Source organism: Ptychodera flava, chromosome 3 (assembly GCF_041260155.1).
Source record: "Ptychodera flava strain L36383 chromosome 3, AS_Pfla_20210202, whole genome shotgun sequence".
NCBI lineage: Eukaryota > Metazoa > Hemichordata > Enteropneusta > Ptychoderidae > Ptychodera > Ptychodera flava.
In genome coordinates this window covers 1,999,870-2,014,970 of record NC_091930.1, presented here as the reverse complement: position 1 = coordinate 2,014,970, position 15,101 = coordinate 1,999,870, and the positions used below count along the sequence as shown (strand labels likewise).

Genomic DNA, 15,101 nt, shown 5'->3' with positions numbered 1-15,101 from the left:
TTGAACAACAGCGCGTCACCCTTTTTTTTTCTGTTTGTGGCCGGCGGCAGTGGCTGATACCAAACCAAATGGCTGAAGAGAAAGACAAAATTCTTTGGGGGAATGATCAGTGACTGCATGAACAGTATATACGCGTATGTGACTACATTGATAAAACTATAAAACTGACCCTCCTCCCTCCCTTGAGGGAAAAAAAAATAAAAAAAAAAATAAAATAAAATGCGCGTCGCCGCACCATTTTTTAAAGAAAGACCTGACCAGAAACATTTCTTTTTTTTTTGGCCTTATCATTTGATCTGTGTGCACAAGAAATACAATGTTACACAATTTGACACTATGGCTGTAAAATGTGGGCTGGAAAATCAGGCGTACAGATAAAATGTGGTCATTTTTAAATTCCTATTTCATCAGGTAATTTCCACACCTGTCTCGTTGCAGTAGGTCCCTTCATCACAGGGGTCGCACTGTGACACGTTGTATCTGTGCATGGAGCTGACGAAGGTGCCCCTGGGGCAGGGGGTGGGCCAGCCTGACCCCTCCGGACAGTAGTGACCGGTTGGACAGGACTCGTTGCGTGGATCCCAGGAACCGGCAACACAGTAATAGCTGCAGGGAACAAATAAAAACAAAATAATGAAGAATGACAAAAATGCTTGAATTTTTCTGCAGCCTACAAATGTACGAGTCAACAAGCTAAATACTGTGTATCTAAATATGCTACATATTTCATTCTCATTTAAATTATCTGTTGGTTTCAGAGTCTGAGTAAAAATAAACATGCTCACTTGACAGAATTGTATCATATACCGGTATATTCAAAATAACTGCAACACCTCAGAGAAGTCTGCCATCATTTTATAAACAGCAAGTAAGTCAAAAAGCATGATCAATTGTTTTATCTAGTTATCACTCAACAGAGTTCGACATACTTCACTCTGATTGGCATTCTAGATACCCAGCTAGCAGATCAAACCAGCACAGGTTGGCTTTCAAACCCACCACTGTGCAGTTTTAAATGATTCCTAAACTGTGTTTGGGTGTTTGTATATTTTCAATATTTTGATGTATTGTATTAGAGCCATATTTTTAATTGCCCATAATTGGGATGAAAACACTTCTATTGAATTTTCTGAATTGATTTCTGGGAGAAGAGCAAAAAGCTATTGCTGACATTGACAACAAATATTGTAAACAAAATCATCAAAAGCCATTGGCCCTTTATTTGTTGAAATCAGAGGTTATAGTTTGGGTTGTGAATTTCACCATTTTCAACAACGTAACAATGACTTTGACATTACCCTTCAGTGCAGAGACCACTGGTGCCAATCATATGGATGTCAGCACAGTACTCCCCAGCTGGACAGGGTACACAGTCTGACTCCTTCTCAAGCCCAGTGATGTTACCATAGCTACCCTTTGGGCAGGGTTCTGGGTTGTCGGTACCCTCAAAGCAGTAGTAGCCCTCAGGGCAAATGTTGGCATCCACACCTAGGGAAAGACAGAAAACCATCGGTCACATTGTTGCATGTGAAGTGCAGACACTTTCAACTGCTGAGATGCTGTTTTATGATTTGCCAGGAACAGTTTGTAATGATCTAGTAAGATAAAATTTGTGACTCGAAAACTAACAATATATTTGAAATTTTCATACTGCGCAATACTACAATATTTGGGATGTACACAGTGTGACCACAGAAGTGCTAAAATTCAAAATTAAGGTAATGTGCTCCTCAAAAGTGACAGACTTTTGCTCAAACTTTCCTCAGTGAAACTTTCAGCCATTCTCTTACCAAATTGAGATAAAAATCCTGGTCACCATGCAAAGTTTGGTACTAGAGAAACAAATTATCTTACATTTACCAATGTTTGAAATTTCAAGTGGCAACCACCCCTGTGTTAACTGTATGGGGAAAATAACATTCTTGAATTTCATAAAACTATGCTGCTAATTTTTTTTTCTTACACCCCAAGAGCTTTTAAATGAGCCCCCACAAGTGCTAGATCAGAAAAGAATTGCAAAAGTTTGAGAGTCCGAATATTGAGGCGCATTCTACCTTAAAAACAATCATTTGGACGATATTTACCTTGATTGGGTGTTGAGATGTTTGCGTACTGTCTACAGTAGTAACCAGGGCTACACAGATCAGTGGGTGTTACCATGCCAGGCAGAGGGCAGTAGTAACCACCAACACACGGCGTGCAGTCAGACTCTTCTCTTAGACCTGTTGACAACAAAAATAATGTTACCTTTCCAAATCTTTTCATAATTTCTTTGTGTTTGAAAGAAAAAACTTAGTAGAATAGTTCTGGAATTAACATGCTTGACTTAACTTTGCTATTTGCTAATTGTGTGACATTGCTAATTGCTACATATCATATCATACAATTGCTACAGAGCTAATTGCTATCCACAATTTGAAAGTGACTATATCTTTTGAGTTAGAATTCCGGAAATTGTCAAACACAATTTATTTTGGGCCTTGTCTGCAGAGTGTCATACACGCATAAATCAGCATATTCATAGTGTACAGTCTTGAAAGTAATTGTTTTGATCCTAGTAATCAGGGTTTGTTGCAGTCTCATTTGTTCACTATGAAACTGCAGTTCAGTATGTAAATTAGCTTCTGCAGATTAGAATTTTATTATTTGGATTATAATGAATTTTTTCATCTTGGCTATCACAAATAAACAGTAAATAAGTAAATTGACTTACCAGTTAGATTATTGAATGTTCCGATTGGACAGGGGAACTCATTTGCATATCTTGTGCCATCTGGGCAGTAGCTTCCCATTGGGCACACTGTGGTGTCATTGTTCAAGATTACAATATCCATGGTGTTGTCACAGAAGTAACCAGAGGGACAGATCTTGCATTCACTCTGAGCTTCCTCGTCTTGGTAGGTGCCGTTCTCACAGCGGATTGGATCGTCAGAGCCGAGTGGACAGTAGTGGCCGATTGGACACCTGAAAGTAGATTTATTAAGTACATATGAGGTTTCCAGCTTAGTCATAACGAAAACAACTACTCAGCCCTGGAGGGTTCGTCACCCCTGCTACAATGCAAGTGTATTGAAGGACAACTTTGTACCTACATGACTGTGAACTTGCGGTATAGCTGCGTGCATTCACTTATTGTGACTTGCCAACCATGCATAGCCCAAGTTCAATGAATATCAGAATAGAGCAATATGAGTGAATAAACCTCCCTAGTGTACAGCAAGACACACCTTGCCATGTTCCAAAGGCTGAACAGTGTAAACCACTCAGCCGGCTACACTTCCCAAAATAAGTTCTGCCTGTTTTGGTCCGACTACACCATGATATGTAACAGATTTAAAACAAGGCAAAGTGGTAACAGAGCAGTACAAAGTTTCAAATCTGGTATATTGTATTCTTATGTTTTCACGACAGTTACAAACCTTCTCGCCAATCTTGAAAATAACATGGCTACAACTGTTTCATATGTAGTTATGATCATCCGAACATTGACACTCATAATAACCTCAAGATCTGTACACAAGTACAAGGGTCAAGAACCAAGTGACTAATCAAATGAAGAGCTTACCTATAATCCACTGGTGCTGATTGGTTCTGGCCAGGTGGACAGTAGTAACCTGGGTCACAGGGGCCAATTGGAAGCTCTCTACCAACTCCCGGGCAGTATTGCCCTTCAGTGCAGGCAATACAATCTGACTCCTCATCATTCTGTATACTGTCCAAGTACAGTCCAGTATCACATGGAATTTTGTCCGGACTGCCCACGGGACAGTAGTGACCCACTGGACACACCGCTCCAGTGACGTTATCGTTTGGCGTGGAATCTGATGCTCCCAGTATACAGTAGTATCCTAGCAACAGAATACAGAAATGAACATAATAGTTTCTACAATTCCAAAAACTCAAAATAAAACACCTCATTATTTCACAACTCCTTTATGTAAACCATAGTCTGACAATATCACATACTTGACAGAACTCTGACTATCAAGTACATCTTTTATACAAGGCTTCTTTCAATGATGGGGAGTTTCCATTGAACAAATCTATTTCTATCAAGGTACAAGAACCAGTAAACTTGAACCTACAAGTAAATATGCTTGACATTCGTGCATAGCTTAAAGTTTGTCTTTGCACCAAAGGAGATTTCAAAATTGCGACTATTGAGCGGAAACTTTCCAAAGCAACTGTACTTCTTTGTATATATACTCCTTTGACAATCATAAATTTTTATATTGTCCACACACAAACAAGAGGTTTACAAAAACATCACAAAATTCATAAAAATCCTGACTAGCTGAGAGGTCTACAAAGGTTTTTATTTCTTCATTTGTTACTGTACCTGCAGAGCAGTTTCCAGTCGGTAAAGCTAGCCCAGCTGTCTGACAGTACTTTCCAGGGTCACATGGTACAGGGCTGCATGACCCTTGAGGGCAGTATTCACCTGGTTGACACTCGCCGCCAAAAGACACACTCTGTGCTGTGCTGGCATTACCACTGCAGAACCAACCTGGAACAACGGAAAATCAAGTTTAAAATAAGTTTTACTGTAGTATTGCCACCACAAAGAGAATACCTATGAAAAGTTTAAATCATGCCCTCTTTGACTCTAAAAGAATACTAATCAAAAGTTCAAAACAGTGCCCTCTATTGCTCTGTGTATCTAACTAATGACAAGTCTGATGTGGCATCTTGGCTAGATGTGTGAACGATGGATCAAAAGGATTTCAGAAAGAGGTATGGATGTAGCAGAAAGGTTTCAGGTGAGTAGATAAAAATACTTGGAAATTAAATCTCAAAGAAAAATTCCAGTGTTTCCAATATAAAGGCAGAAAAAGTACCACCGAAGGCAGTTGAAGCCTACATGATAACGGAAGTTAAAATCTCCATTGGGATTTTTTAAACATAGAGAATTTTCATAAACATGCATAAATTTTCATAAACATGCATAAATTTTAGGAATAGCTCAGTTCTGTCACAGAATAATGAGCACACCCCTTAAGAAAAAGATATCCATGTCCCTCTAGAAATTTTTATTATAAACACAGACCCAACCATTCACTGATTAGGGTAAACAGGCTAAGCACTCACCTGGGTCACATTCTCCAGTAGGCCAGTCCAAACCATCAATCTCACAGTACGTTCCACAGGGACATGATAGGCAGTCGTCTACCTCCCTTGCCATGGTCACGTTGTAGTAAGTACCAGCAGGGCATGGGTTTTCAAATTCAGCGCCAGTGCCTTCAGGGCAGTAGTGACCGGGAGGGCACGGCTTGTCTTCAAATACTACAGAACCTGTCATTTTATTCAACAGAAGAAAAAAAAATCACTATACAGTTTTTCTCTGAGTGAGTGCTGGAGTTCTTTTCGGCTTCCTGCCACTGAATGTAAATTATCTGCATAAACTTGACAGCTAGTCAGTAGAGCCAGTCTCAAAATGGGCAAAAAAATTGAACTACCTAATGCTGACTACAGCGATAGGCAGTTTTGCAATAATCTGCATAACCTCAAAGACCTTTTTTAATTTGCATGTTGAAGAACTGGTTCACTTGAAGGGTTTTGAATCAAACTAAGTAATGTCAGGACATACTGTGGTTTTTTATCGCAGGCAATCATGTTTGAGATCAAAACTTTACAGCCAGCTTTCTTGACAATCTGCTGTTTGGGCATTGTGTCTCTTTGCAATCAATATTTTTTTTGTGAATAATATTACAAAACATCTGCACTTGCATGTTAAAGTGCGTCTGATCCAAGCAAAATCATGAGCCTGTAATTTGTATTTTCTTACCCTCTGGACAAAAGTACGCCGCTGGGCAGGCATAACACTGGCTGAGGCCGGTAGCATTGGCATAGGTGCCAGCCCCACACAGCTGCGGTTGTACTGTCCCCTCCGGACAATAGTGTCCCTGCGGACAGATGCCACCTTTGCCCGTCTGACCAAAAGGTAGCACACAGGTGCCATTGACCAGGGTGATGTTACTGTCTGCATTGGGGGTGGCTCTGTCCACACCAAACTCACAGTAGAAACCTATTGAGAGAAAGCAATGATTTTAGTCTTGAAGCAAAATTCAACTTTTTGCCTGATTTCCTCTTCTAACCTGTTAACCCCCACTTCTCTATAAACAGGTCCACAACAACCTTTGATAACAATGCATTTTGCTCATACCATTGTGGTGAAAGGGTTTAATAACCATACAGTACTAGCTACCAATAAGATTGTGAACAAAATTTGCACAGCTATATAAAGCTGAAAAACGTTCAACAGACAGCTTGTTTATTGATCCTATACTATGCACTGACCAAAGTTGAAAATTGAATCAATGTGTCACAAGCTGATTTCATTTTTTTAATTATACAATATATTTCAAATCATCAGCTCCACACACACAGACACCTATCAATGAATCAAGGTTTTTTTGTCAAGAAATGATGAACTCAAGAATTATTTCCAAGCGTGGCACATAATACCTTATGAAGCATTGTTTAACGCACTGTGAAAAATGACAAACTGACATCGTAAATTTAAGTATAAATCTCTTGGTGGCATGGTGAGATAATAGTTCAATGAATTAGCTTGGAAATACCTATACTTTATGATCAAAATAAAAAAGCCAAAACTCATGAAAACAACTAACCAATCATCAATCTATTTCTTTACCTGGATCACATTTGTCAGTAACAGCGACAGCGTTTAGTTCATCACAGTAATAGCCACCATCACAAGCCTTGCACTGGGATTCCATATAGAGTCCAGTCTCATTGCTGTAAGTACCACGGGGACAGGACTGCCAGTCCATACCGGTGCCGGCTGGGCAGTAGTGACCTTCTGGACATGGTCTGACCAGGTCACCATCAACACAGTACCTGTGGATGAGACAGTGGAAATTAGTTGGTTCCAGGCAGAGGTTGATTCTTTGTTACTTTACCAGCAATACATAGCTGTCATAATTACATACCATTCAGCGGGGTTTGAACTTCATGTAACACAATACTTTTCTTTTGATGGACTAACTATATTTAACAAACTGGTATTGAAAAATTAAAACGTGTAGAGGCCACAGTGAAAATTAACAAGAAAAACAATACTGCAGACATCTTAAGAGGGGCAAACAATTTCAATTATGGAAGTACAAGCATATTGGAATCAAGGCCGTGTGTTGGTATAGACTGAACGAAATCATAGTGTGCAAGGAAAATATTACTGAATCACAACTCGCATACTATTTCCTGCTGAAAATTTGGATAACCAGAATAAGGAATAACTGTCTGTTTGATGTCTCTAGGCACGTGTCTCTACAATAATAGCATTGGCAAAAAGAGCTGAATCACTCACCATCCCTCTATACATGTATAACACTCTGACGCATGGGTGTGGTTCATGAACGTCCCGTACGCACATGGCGTTGGTTCGGATGAATTCAGTGGACAGTAGTTGCCGATAGTGCACGGGTAGTCGTAGGGTCTGGAGGAGTTCTGGCCGGGTGGACAGTAGTAGCCTGGCTCACAGGGCCCGGTCGGTGCATCCAAACCTGAAAGATTCAATGACAGAAAAAAGCTGATGTCAAGACTTCATCTTGTACCATAAACAGCCATATCGCATTATCAGTTGTTGAACATACCAGGTATTGTTATCAGTCTGTGGTGTTTTTACAGGAATGAACGAGAGTCAAATGCAAAATAGCTCCTGAATTATTCAGATACCGTATATCATTATTCTTTTTTGGGTAAAAACGTTACCTTCATATCTGACTGCTACATCTAAGTTATTAAATACCCTCTTTATAAGAGGAAGTCAATTCAGCCCTTGAACTCTGACCCTGCAGTGACATGTGACATCTTGCATAGATTAACCTCTTAACGGGGTTCATCGAGTGAAGAAGTAGGCTACAGGACATTGTATCTTCTTTTATAATACTGAAAACTTTTTGTGAACTTTCAAATTTCAAATTTTCTTTTTTTATGCGTATTCACAACATACAAACCAAATTGAATGGATAAGCTCAACTGATGTCTTCCCCTGGCTTGGTTGTGGCATGCATAAATTTAGCTTGCCAGGGGTGGGGGTGGGGGTGAGGGGTAGGATGTATCCCTTACCTCTTTCCTCACAGTACATTCCTTCAGTGCATGGAGTACACTGGTCTGAGGAGTTCAATCCCAGGTACGGATTGAAGGTTCCTTCCGGACACGGTGTTGGCAGGTCTGACTGCACCGGGCAGTAGTCACCAGTAGTACAGATGACTTTGGTACGTGAGTCAGAGCCTTCAAGGCAATAGTAACCTGGACTGCAGGGACCTGTAATGGTACAATGGTGATTGATCAGAAATGGCGTAATATACACACGTATAACCCTTTCTCCACAATAGTTCGGCCCAATCCCCACTGTAATTAGAGATGGTGGACCTGTTGACATGGAATTGGGGTGAACAGCTTAGACTAAGTATATTAGATTGTTTCACAAAGACTGGCCAATAACTATGCCCGCACAATCTTCATTTGTTACAAACAGGCTACAGAAAGATCCCCTGAGCAAAATGGTTTTCATCATGGACAATGGGCTTTGTATTCTACATGTGTGTCACTGTTTCTATGAGAACTGACCCATGGTAATAAAATCAATCTCTAATATCAGTGAATTTTATGGTAGTTTGTTGCCACAGCACTAAACTTTGCAAGGTGACCCAAAATATTTATTCTTGATGTTGGAAGAGAATGGTTGAAAGTTCTACTAGGAAAGCTTGAGCTACAGTTTTAAGTCTCTCAATTTCAGAGGCACATACTACTAAGTTTTACATCAACAACATAAACACTAACATTTTCTGAATGATTCGCTATTAACTTATACACACGTTTGATTGTTTCACATCACAATACTCACCTTCTGCAGCCAGCAATCCATGACTCTCACAGTAGTAGCCAGCCAGACATGGCGTACAGCTGCTTGAATTGTGAAGACCCTCTGTGGCACCGAAAGTACCCGGTGGACAGTCATAGGGCTCAGCTGTACCCTCAGGGCAGTAGGAACCTGTCACATGAACAGAGAATTGTCTGTGAGAAATCATCATTGGTATATACTTTCTTTCATATAGAAACAGTGGGGTTTTTCATTAAGGTAGAACAAGCCATGTACAGGGGCAGATATTTGAACTCTCCAATTTCTATAATTCTTTTCTGATCTACCACTTGTGGGGGCTCATTTTAAAGCTCTTGAAGAAAGAAAAAATTTCACCTTCTTAGTTTTTCAAAAATTATGAATTTAATTTTTGTGCATAGAGATAACACAAGGATGGCAGCCATTTTGAATTTCAAATATTACAAAATGTTGGGTAATTTGTTTCGCTAGTTCCAACTTTGCTTGATTGTTGATTTGGTAAGAGAAAGTCTTATTTGAAAAATTTTGAGCAAAAGTTTCAGTCATTTACTTTCATGGCACATACTACCTTAAGGTAGAATGTGTCTCAGGCACAGATATTCAGATTCTTAAATATTTCAAATATTTTCCTAGTCTACTGCATATGCCTTGTGTGGACTAGCATTTTTTTTGGTGAAAACCCAAAAAATTACTTTTTTCTCCAAATACTTAACACAGGAATAGCAGTAAATTTGAATTGTAAATGTCGGTAAAGTTTAGGAAATTTGTTTCTTTAATACCAAAAATTTGTAAGGTGACCCAAGATTTCTATTCTGAATTTAAAAACGAGGATGTTTATAAGCTTCCTTGTGGAAAATTTGAGCAAAAGTTAATAAGTCTTTCAGGTTTGAGGCATGTACAACCTTTACACAAACACTTCTTTATGTGCAAAGGATGTGATGTATTCTATAGAACATTAGAACACCATTTGTGTTTCATTTTTTGCCATTCCAGCTTTGCAATTGACTCACCTTGTGGGCAGATATCAGCATCGTAGCCCAGATTTGGTGTTGATACATTGGCGTACTGCCGGCAGTAGAAACCAGCTGCACACAGCCCTGTAGGGTAGGTTAGGCCAACCTCTTCACAGTATTGACCACCTAAGAAAGGCAAAAAGAAGACATTTCACGCATATTGAACTGTATACAGAATCTAAAAAGTCAAGACAGCAGTATATTTTTTTCAACAACATTGAGAGCTTAGTCACAATATTTGACTGGTTAGGTATATCAAGATAAAGTCATCTGTGTTGAAGATCTTTAATATATTGAAACTTTCCAAACATAAACAGAACAAAAAAATGGGTTTTTTTCAGAATGTTAGGGGGTTAGTGTACAGCTGACGTATTCTGATTGGTGCACATGGTGTTGCAATAACCTTATCTGCAAAGAGGTCCTCTAAGATATTGAATAATAGTACAGGAGGTCCTTTAGGACATTGAAAAATACTACAAAGTCAATTTCCTACCTGAACAGGGTGTGCAGTCAACAACTTGATCATAGCCTGTGTCATTGCCATAGGTGCCCCTAGGACAGGGATACTGATCAGCTCTCTCAGTGCCTGGCAAACAGTAGTGACCCGCTGGACAGGTGATAGTGTCATTGATAACCACCACCCCTTGAGAGTTGTCGCAGTAGTATCCGGCCAGACATGTCTTGCAGGTCCACTGGCCAGCTTGGTCCTGGTAAGTGCCGCTCGGACACAGGATGGGCTCAAATGCGTGTTCGGGACAGTAGTGACCCACTGGGCATTCATAGGGGTCATCTACGTTTTGACCTCTTGGACAGTAAAAACCTTGGCTGCAGTTACCTGCAAATATAATTTACAAAATACATGCAGTCGAACAGTCGTAGCGGTCACCCTTACAGAACGGTCAACTTTTTAAAGTGGTCAACTTGTGGCAGTGCTGTAGCATTTTCCATATTAAAAACCCTCTTCAGAACAGCCACCTCTCTTATGGGGTTAGAGGTCACGTGCAATTGCTCCACTTTGGTACAAAAACTTTTCAGTGAATGAGGGTTGACATATCTGATTCTGAATGACCTCTGCCAAAAATTGCTGGGACAGCAAGCACAAGTCTTTTTTTGACCGATTTCATATCTACATCACAAATTATCATTTAAGAAATTAAATTCAGGTATTATGAGTTTTCAAGAGATTTATGATATTGAAATTTTATTACTCGTTTTCTTTTCCTTATGAGCCACCTTTTATTACACCATTTATACAAAACACAATGCCACACTGACTCTCTATAGAAAAGCCACATTTCTCATAGAGGTTACTTTTTCTTGGTTCCTTGTGTAACCATTACAATACAGGTTTGACATTACTTCAATCCCAAAGTAAGATTTGTCTTTGTTTCTTTTGGCAAAATTGTCTGGTTTTTAACAAAAAAAAAACAAACATTTTTGGTGACATCAGACATTTTTGCAACATACCTGATGTTTCAGTCATATTGTAGTCACCACAATATTCTCCCAGACTGCACTGTATGCAGTCTGTAACGTTGGTATTCTTCTTACTGGCGCTGTATGTTCCAGGCTCACAGGGCGTAGGGTACGGTGAGCCCCGTTGACAGTAGAACCCGGCCGGGCACTCATCGCCCATTACCCCATCACTGGGTGTCGGGGTGTCTGACATGAGGGTGCAGTAGAAGCCGGCTGCGCAGTCGTCAGTGGGCTCGGCCAGGCCTTCTGTCTGGCAATATTGGCCTCCTGTACAGGGGATGGGTGCTCCGGAACCTGTGTGTAGCAGAACGAGCTTATCAATGATGGAGTTGCTTTACTGTGAAATATGTTTGTATATTGGTGACTTACAAAAGTAGCACTGACATGCTTACTTTGCTCATATTCTTTGCATGCTGTAGATAGAAGCAGTTGTTGCCATAATATGGGATTACAGAATACAGTATAAGGAAAGGAATACCTCAAGTTCAATGGTACAGTTGCACTGCATGTAATTGATGCAATGAATCTTTGGAATCATAACCCCATGTTGGCCTATCCCTGCAGAGGGGTACACTTCAAAGGGTTATAGTGACTTAATTAGAATGAATACCGACATTCAAGTTGTACATTTTCTTGACCTGGATTAATCCCAATACTTTCAATGTAGTTAGCTTACTTAACCCATACCGGTACACCACTATGCTGTGACCCAAACCCATTATTATCAACAGTGAGAGTGGACCTGTTTACAGGCAGTTAAGGATGATCAGGTGAACCTGAATTTGAATGAAAGCTGAAGCACTACTGCATAGTCTGACATGTATACTGCTCCAGCTTCGGTAGAATCTGTTGGTTTTCAGTTGCACAGTTGAACCAACATACAGTAAAACAGGGGTTGTGCGGTTAAGGGGGTTGTGAGTGAGAGGGGTCAGAAATCAGGATCATGGGTTAACTGCACTGCTGCTATGCTCACCTTCAGGGCAGTAAAACCCAGGTTGACATATTCCGCCGTGCGTGGTGGTGTTAGAGCTGTCGGAGCCACCGGAGCAATACCAGCCGGCCATGCAGTCATCCGTGTAGTTGCTGTTTCCGTAACCCTGGCAGTATTTTCCCAGCGGACAGTCCTGGCAGTCGTCAAGTGTTCTGCCATTGAAGAGACCATTGAATGTTCCCGGTGGACACGGATACTCTGTGGAGTATCTTGTACCATTGGGGCAGTAGTATCCTGTGTTATTAAGATTTAAAAAAACTTTTCAGAGTTTCAAAAGACACCAACCAAAGCAGTGAGCATATGCAAAACCCTAAAGTTCTGAAGATCTACTGAACTGGGTTCTACTTTCACAAAAATTTACATGTACTTTTTTTACTAGCAAATTTGTACTTTTTTACTAGCAAATTGGTAAATGTTTTTAAACATATTAGTCTGTACTAGGTCATATTTTCAAAACTTGCTATTTTTCTTGGGTCGATTTTACATTCATTGTGAAGTTTTGCAAAGAGTTGTCTCTACAAGCTTCATCTGCAAGAATGCTGAATGTGCTGGCAGGATGGTTTTGGTTTGAGGTCATTATAAGACTACAGAGTGGCATATTGTGGCCCACTCCATTCCCGTTAACACAATCATTAACTCAACGTTTCAATTGAATATTCAATTATACACAAAGCTTCAACAGACATGGTGTGAGCATTTTACCTGGTTGACACGGGTAGCTTGCAAACTCTGTAGCATTGGCCATACAGTAGTAGCCAGCAGGGCATGTCTCACACAGTGATCTTCCCACCACATCACTGTATGTACTGTCCTCACACGGTACAGGGTTAGCTGATCCTACAGGACAGTAGTGACCCAATGGACATATACCACCAACACCTGTCAACGAAAAAAATTATATTTGTCAAAAAAATGTTGGTTGATGTAAACTGTCTGTGTTCATTTGCCTGTGTGATGGTAGAAGACCTTTGCTCAAACTTAATGTGTTTGAAACTTGTCTTTCTCATGTTTTTGTCTTCCCGCTTGATTCTGTTGATACTGACCTGGTAGCTTTGAACCATGACTGAGTCTATGATATTACGGTGTGTGAACTCTTGGGTGACTACAATATTACAGTGGTTCTCACTAGATGGAAAATATCCACCTCTATATAATATTTTGCTTTAAAAATTTTACATGAACGTCTCATGAGATTGTATCTAAAACTGATAGAAATCAGCTGCGTAATCTTACATAACTTGGCCTCTGTGTCATTTGAGTACCACAATATATTATGTGTTGTGCTCACCCCTAAAGAAGCTCTGTTCTGGACAAGCACACGATGCATCTACAACCGTTGCATTGTTTGCACTGGGATTGGGTCTGTCAACTCCAGATGTACAGTAAAATCCTGCAGTGGAAAAAAAGAATAGTGTTAAGTTTCCTCTTCCTTGCTTCAAGCAAGAAACAAAAAATTTCGACTTAAACTTGTCTGAGACTTTTTGTTACCTTTCTATCCCCTTTCCTCCCTACAGAGACAATCAGTGACCATTTCTTTCATTTGAATCACAGACTGACCAATCACAGCTCATTTCTGTCATTTGAATCACAGACTGACCAATCACAGGTCATCTCTGTCATTTGAATCAAAGTCTGACCAATCACAGCTCATCTCTGTCATTTGAATCAAGGACTGACTAACCATGGGTTATTTCTGTCATCTGAGTCTCTCTAACTTACCTGCAGAACAGTTGCCAGTAGGTTCAGTGAGATGCACACTGTCACAGTACATGCCGCCATCACAGGCCTGACACTGGCTCTGTTCACTGAGGCCTTCAACATTGCTGAAAGTACCTGCAGGGCAGGACTGCCAGTCCAAACCAGTGCCTGGAATTTAAGACAAAATAGTTTTTTCACTATTCTACATAACATTTCCTCTCTTAGATTTGAAATATTAGAGAAAGCTTTCTGCAACACAGTGAGAATTATCCTTCATAAGATTCATATCAAAGTACCCTGATCAGCTGAATGTTTGAGTTCCTTCATGTTATCATTAAAATGCATTTCAGATTATAAAATATGTAAATGACTACTTCACTTAATTTGAGTTTTCCTCCATTCTCATCACTTCATCTTCATGATTTAATTTAACTTCTCTCTCTCTCTCTCTCTCTCTCTCTCTCTCTCTCTCTCTCTCTCTCTCTCTCTCTCTCTCTCTCTCACAAACAAACAAACAAACACATACACTCAAATGCAGCAGCCAAGAGCCAACACAAACACCAGGAGGACAAGGTTTCTTTGACCATATATATATTACCTGTCTGACAGTAGTATCCCGGTGGACAAGGCTGATATGCCAGTGATGCATTGTGGACCTCCACAGGAAGACAGTAGTAACCCTCGGTGCAGATCTCACACTCTGATGCCCCGGTGTAATTGGTGAAGCGACCTGGCTCACAGGACTGAGAAACGATATGACAGAATTATTTTACAGATTTTATGATCAATGACGATGATGCTATCAGACTGGAGTAAGAGAGAATTCACTGTGTCTTGCAGGTTATGATGATGATGAATGAAGACCTGACTGAAAGTCAAAATATTCAACAACTTAGCTTGGTTGCTGAGCTAATCTTTTTGAGATCAGGAAGCAGGACAGTGGTGGTTTGGACACTGCCCTCTTTGCTGACTGGGTTGGCATGGCCGGTTATCAGCATTTGAATCTATCACTGATGTTATACATTTTGTATGCCTGCCAATTTTGTGTCAAAGGCTC

General features: G+C 40.2%; 1 protein-coding gene across 1 annotated transcript in view; it reads right to left on the bottom strand.

Annotated features, from left to right (window-relative positions):
- Positions 1-6,638: 6,638 nt before the first annotated feature.
- Positions 6,639-15,101, bottom strand: part of LOC139130273 (fibrillin-2-like) — a 71,769-nt gene continuing 63,306 nt past the window's right edge. The window contains exons 42-53 of the mRNA XM_070696027.1: positions 14,643-14,787; positions 14,066-14,212; positions 13,635-13,736; positions 13,049-13,225; positions 12,329-12,580; positions 11,347-11,649; positions 10,373-10,714; positions 9,877-10,005; positions 8,873-9,019; positions 8,092-8,289; positions 7,331-7,526; positions 6,639-6,861 (exon numbers count right to left, since the gene is read on the bottom strand). Coding sequence (XP_070552128.1) covers positions 6,639-6,861; positions 7,331-7,526; positions 8,092-8,289; positions 8,873-9,019; positions 9,877-10,005; positions 10,373-10,714; positions 11,347-11,649; positions 12,329-12,580; positions 13,049-13,225; positions 13,635-13,736; positions 14,066-14,212; positions 14,643-14,787 — 2,361 coding nt within the window. The remainder of the gene's footprint in view (positions 6,862-7,330; positions 7,527-8,091; positions 8,290-8,872; positions 9,020-9,876; positions 10,006-10,372; positions 10,715-11,346; positions 11,650-12,328; positions 12,581-13,048; positions 13,226-13,634; positions 13,737-14,065; positions 14,213-14,642; positions 14,788-15,101) is intronic.